The 6,018-nt window shown below is 44.5% G+C and overlaps 1 protein-coding gene across 1 annotated transcript; it reads right to left on the bottom strand.

Moving 5' to 3' along the window:
- Nucleotides 1-356: 356 nt before the first annotated feature.
- LOC311227926 (uncharacterized protein) lies at nt 357-4,705 on the bottom strand. The gene has a single exon (XM_084313794.1). It carries the CDS (start codon nt 4,246-4,248, stop codon nt 3,238-3,240), a length of 1,011 nt encoding a protein of 336 aa, XP_084169920.1. The 5' UTR covers nt 4,249-4,705; the 3' UTR covers nt 357-3,237.
- Between the last annotated feature and the right edge of the window lie 1,313 nt (nt 4,706-6,018).

The raw sequence follows: 6,018 nt of genomic DNA, 5'->3' as shown, positions 1-6,018 counted from the left end.
TGTGTGTGTGTGTGTGTGTGTGGGGGGATACAAACCCGGTTTATGATAAGGGGTATAGAGGTAGGGGGTAGGATACGAACCTGGTGTAGGGTAAGGAGTTTAGGGTATAGGGGTGTGGGTGCAGGAGAAAATGGTTAGAATGTGAGCTCCAGGTATTGACAATACTGATGCTGCATAGCCTACCACATGGCCCCCAATGGCCACCACAACCTAACCTGTAGACCATAGGTGTCACTCATGGCCCGCGGGCCAAATGTGGCCCGCCACGTCATTTGATGTGGCCCCCCAAGAGCTCAGAAAAAAAAATAAAAATAATTATTTTTATTTTTTATAAACATTAATCTTGGGTTAAGAAAATAGCGGCATTAAAATAATTGTGGGTTAATGCGTTAATAAAGCTTTAACTTTGACAGCCTTAGTTATTACACATTCTTACACATACATGTATGTTGAACATCTGAGGTATTGATGAAGTAACAAAGGAAAAAAGCCAAAAGCACTTACTCCTCAGACATTCTTTGACAATTTTACAGCCCAAAATACAAAAAAGATCCAGGCGGAATAGGTAACAAAGGGTTGAAGAAATATTGTCTGAACTGTCAGATGCAAACTGGCTGTGTGACATAACCGAGCATCTCACTCAATTGAATAAGAAGCTGTAGGGACGCAAACAAGTCCCACCCAAAACTTGACCAATATAGTTGTGAACTGAGACAACCCTTATTTTGTTATTTTTTAGTACAGTTACAGTTGTGTGTTCATGCAGACACATAATAGCAATTTCATTACGAATTGAAAATGGTGGACCCTGAACCTAAACAAGTCGAAAGTCTTTCTCTGGTCTGCATCCCCTTAACAATTGTGTGTATTGAGCTGTACTGTACTGTACCCATTCTGCAATCTGTTAATTAAAGTTAATTAAACTATATCTTCCATTAGTTGGATGTATGGCCTCTGCAAGGTTGTGTGCAGCCATTTGTTTTTGTAACATCTGCTACATCTGTCCCACGTGTTCTTTGCAGCTCAGTTGTTAGTTCTGCCCCTCTTGACTGTGACAAAAAGGTTTTGAACAAACTTAATGTCATAGCTTGTATTTGATGATCTTCTTCTTTGTTATTTACTTGAATGGTTTGATCATTGATTAATGGAGTAATATGGGGTTCTGATAAACTAAAATTATTTGTTAAAATAACATAAGCTAACATATATTTTTACATCTATGCAAATGCATATGCAATATGTATAACTTGAATAAGTAATAAATACAGAAACAACATGTTTAACAATATGTAAATGAGTAGCTACATTTATTTTACATTACATTAACATTTATACGGTCTTTGGCCCTTTGAGGGCAACTATAATGCTGATGTGGCCCTCTGTGAAAATGAGTTTGACACCCCTGCTGTAGACAGATAGAACAAGAACAGGAAACGCTTTCTAGAAAAGGGGATTTTATTTGTCCTTTCAATAATTTGGCTATTGCACACTGGTATTATTAAAAAAAAAAAAAAAAAAAAAAAAAAAGGGGATAATTTGGCTAAAACTTCAACACAGGCAGTATACGTCTCTATTATTCACCAGTCAGACTGGTGCCGATCGGCTACATACGGTACATACCTGAGCGGTTAATCTGTCTCTACCCTCCACATCTCATCTAGACCCGCGGTCGTCACACGTTTTACACACTGGTGTGTTTCTAGTAAATGGTGCATTTATATAACAGCTTTTATCCAAAGCGCTTTACAATATCTTGTTCCTCACATTTACCCATTCACTCACACATTCACACACCGACGGCGGAGGCGACCATGCAAGGTGCCAACCTGCTCATCGGGAGCAGTTGGGGGTTAAGTGTCTTGCTCGAGGACACTTCGACACGCTGCCTGGGAGGAGCAGGAATCGAACCGGGAGCCTTCCGATTACCAGACGACCGCTCTACCTCCGAGCCACTGTCACCCCCACTGTTTCTCAGCATTGCTTACGCTTTGAAATCCAATTCCTATACAGATGAATAGATTCAAGTCATATCTAAAAATGTGGGCACTGTTATTTCTTTCATAAATGATAACGAGTGTAATTCCAGTGTAATACGGGCTGACGACTTGCCCCCCCATGCCGGAGAATATTGTCACACAGTATATGGCACGTTGACACGATACTAAAAACAAATAATTTTTTTTTTAATAATAATTAAATTAATAAGCATTAAGCATTCCACACGTAAAGCAAACATTTACTCAGAAAGTCTTCTTTCAGGCTGTAGCCTCTGGAGGTATGCGGCCCCTTTGAGTAATGAATAAGGGGGGGGGGGCATTATTTTGGTCCTGTATTTTAAATTACATTGATGTTAATGTGTTAATTTATGTGCACTTACCAAAGATATCACCCTTTTTATTCATAATAAAATACAAGATAAAAAAGATACACAAGATTTAGAAAATGTCATTCGTAACTATTTGGTTTTCTATGTGACAACATGCCCCTCTGTCAGTGTGATTACTTGACCTTGTGCGCTCTCTGGAGGTGCCCTTGTGCGCTCTCTGGAGGTGCCCTTGTGCGCTCTCTGGAGGTGCCCTTGTGCGCTCTCTGGAGGTGCCCTTGTGCGCTCTCTGGAGGTGCCCTTGTGTGCTCTCTGGAGGTGCCCTTGTGTGCTCTCTGGAGGTGCCCTTGTGCGCTCTCTGGAGGTGCCCTTGTGCGCTCTCTGGAGGTGCCCTTGTGCGCTCTCTGGAGGTGATCTTGTGCGCTCTCTGGAGGTGATCTTGCAATGCACTGATTTTAAATGGCTACGATTCTTTTTTAATGTAAAATTAATTATAATTATAATAATAATAATACTTTGTGGAATTCAAAATCGAAAAGGTTCCTTATCTCAGAGTGCATTGACCCTAGATGGTTGAAACAAACAAACAAACAAACAAACACAATCTATTTAGGGAAGGCAGACATTTGTTTTAAACCTTTTAGTTTCAGAGTTATAAGCCCTGTGTGACAACTTACCCCTGTGAAAATTAGCCCCAGCCTCCCCTATTCCTGTCGATTAATTACACAAATTTAGAAAACACATCCGTGTGACTGGGCCAGACCCAAGGGCAGGACATTTTCATCGAGACGCACGGGGTAGGTAGGTAGGTACACGGAAATGGCATGTATCCATAATAAAGCCTAATATGTTGGAATGTTCAATGCAATTTCCCAAAAACATGGTTTTGGAGGAACAGTAGCCTATAGAAGAGTCTATGTGTGCCGTGAGGTTTGTGTGGTCGCCACGGCAGCAGCGGCATCCTCGTTATCCAAGTCCACGGTGACAAACTCCAGCGGTTCGTTCGAGGAGCCGTCTGTTGTTGTTGAGTCCACATCCGGACGCGCGTTGGTAAAGCTGGGCCTGGTGGTGGACCTCCAGACACCCGCGGCATCCACGACGCGCACAACCAGCTGCTCATGCCCCGCGCCATGAGGGGCCGCCGGCGCCGAGAGCCCAGACCCAGATTCCTTCTCTGTGGAATCTGCCGGGTGGCTATTCGCGAGACGAGCCCCCTTGAGGCCATGAGATCCTTCATCATCATCATCCCGCGGCACTACGACGGGTGACAGTGTCCAAGAGTCGCCATCGTCACCTGTCCACCACCATGTGTCCTCTTCTTCCTGCTCTCTCGCCGTGGCGGCGTGCGTCGGAAGGTTCGCCGGGTCCAGAGAGGTGGTGGTGGCCGGGGGCGCAGCATCTCTGGCACCGCCGCCGGTCAGCGTGGCTCCTCCCGCGGGGACCGGTGTGGTGGTGGCGGGTGTATTAGCCGAATGTACCGTAGAAATTTGACCGTTTGACACCGGTTTCTCTATCTGACGGCTCCCTGGCGCCCTTCTTCCCTCTTGTGGGGACTCTGTGAAAACTGTGAAATGCGTGATATTGCTCGTTATTGTTGTGGAGGAGGAGGTGTTAGTCATCACTACTAGTGTGATATTGCTCGGTGTTGTTATGGAAGTGGTCAGCAGGGTGGCGGCCGCAGCCCCGGGTCTAGGAGGATAAGAGGCGGCGGCTGTTGTTGTTGTAGTTGTCGGTTTCCATATCAGACTATAGTATATCGCCAGTATAATAGCCGCCAAAGACACGGACAACACGTACGCAATGACAGTAGCCAGTCTCACCCACTTTTTGTTAGTCTTTGCCGCCATTTTCGCCTTTTTGTCCCCCGTGTAGGTGGCGGGTTTCCCGCCCCTCTCCACGTTGGGCATAAAGTCCCGGTCCTTCATATTCGACGCCCCCCGGTACCGGCTGCTGCCCCGGCTGTCGCTCGCCGCGCCGTCCTCCGTCTCGACTGATTCAATGGACTCCACGGTGCCGGATGGTCTGGTCTGGTCTGGTATGGTATGGTATGGTATATGGTGTGGTGTGCCCGGTTTAGGCTTGGCACTCAGCGTCCTTCTCCGATGGTATCACTTTGGAGCCTGTCCAATGTGTCAAGGCGCAGCATCATGCCTCCGCTTGTTGCAGCTGCATCAACTGGTTTGTTGGGATCAGTCCCGTTATCTCTCACTATAGATGAATAGTCCGTGCGCCGTTGTAGCGTAATTATCCACGTTGTGTGCAAATCCACGCCGGTCGCAGGCTGTTGTGCTCTTCCGAAGATCTATAGGCGTTTAGTGTCCGAATGCGGACCGGGCGCTACGTGTGTTTTTAGTCCCGATATTAAATATGATGTGCAGAATAATCCTGTCTGATCTCTGTTGTTTTGGTAAACGAGGTGTCGTCTCCTCCACAGGCGGATGGATGGGGGGCGGGTCGGTCCTTAAAGGAGCAATGCCGGTGTCACTATATATGGCACTGATGAATTCTCAACAAAATGCCCTCAATGTATCTCTACTTACTCATCATAGTATATATTTAGATTCTAGTGTCGACTGTAACCATATTTATTGTAATGCATAATATAACTGATAGGGCATACAGACCCTCATAATATGCACCTTGATTTACACTGCATACTTGCTCATATGCGTATATTCAGAGTTAATTATATTGTTATATTCTTTACACTGCCTATTTTTTATTTATTTTTTTACCTTTCTACTGTACTATACTTGTATTACTTGTATTATGTATTCTACTATTACCCTGTAGGCTGTACCTGTGTACCTCCCCTCCCCCATGCTGGTGCCTGAATTCCCCCAAACGGAACAATAAAGGAATATCTTATCTTATCAAATACCACGATATTGTCAAACGTTAGCATTTTAAATAGTTCTAATACTAAACGAGATTTTAGGTTACACAACAAATGCTCGATGACTATATGACATTGGTCTTTAGGGTATCAACATGATATTATCATAACGCAAGCTATTATTTTGATGACACGAGACAGATCTACGTTCAGGTTAATTGCTTAATATTAATGCTATTCTAGAGGACAGTGGAGTAAGTTAGTCCTGCAGCCTTGTTCGTTGCGATTTTTATCTATAGATGGTTCTACAACAATAAAGTTCAGACACTTTTTAATTTGTTTTCTTATACACCCAGTCATCATATTGGAAGGCTAGCAGAGATTCACTCATAAACACGATACAACATGTTTCCTAAAGGACCACATATCTACCAATCAATCAGTAGGCCCACAGTGGATTCTGTCCATGATACCTTTGGGTTCAGCACTGGACAGCTCCTTGGTTTACATGCAGTTCCAGGTCGCGTGAATGCTTTACCCAACGCAGTTGCGTCTCTGATTGGCCAGGTCATTTCTGGTCATGTGACATGTACGCCCAATCGTGGGACCGCAAGTGTCTACACTGGTTAAGCTTAGGCGCTCTTTCGAAGTTGGTTAAGGTTAGAGTTTGTCTTAGATTATGGCGATAGAACGCCTGCCCTTCTTTCGAAGGTTAAGCTTAGGCACTCTTTCGAAGTTGGTTAAGGTTAGAGTTTGTCTTAGATTATGGCGATAGAACGCCTGCCCTTCTTTCGACGGTTAAGCTTAGGCACTCTTTCGAAGTTGGTTAAGGTTAGAGTTTGTCTTAGAGCATGGCGAT

The sequence above is a fragment of the Notolepis coatsorum genome, assembly GCF_963971535.1.
Source record: "Notolepis coatsorum genome assembly, chromosome: 5".
In the NCBI taxonomy this organism is placed as follows: domain Eukaryota; kingdom Metazoa; phylum Chordata; class Actinopteri; order Aulopiformes; family Paralepididae; genus Notolepis; species Notolepis coatsorum.
The sequence above is the reverse complement of the archived record's forward strand: the minus strand, read 5'-3'. Positions and strand labels throughout refer to the sequence as shown.

Excerpts from the sequence above, each read along its gene's own strand:
- LOC311227926 (XM_084313794.1), bottom strand. The coding sequence starts at position 4,248 with ATGAAGGACCGGGACTTTATGCCCAACGTGGAGAGGGGCGGGAAACCC.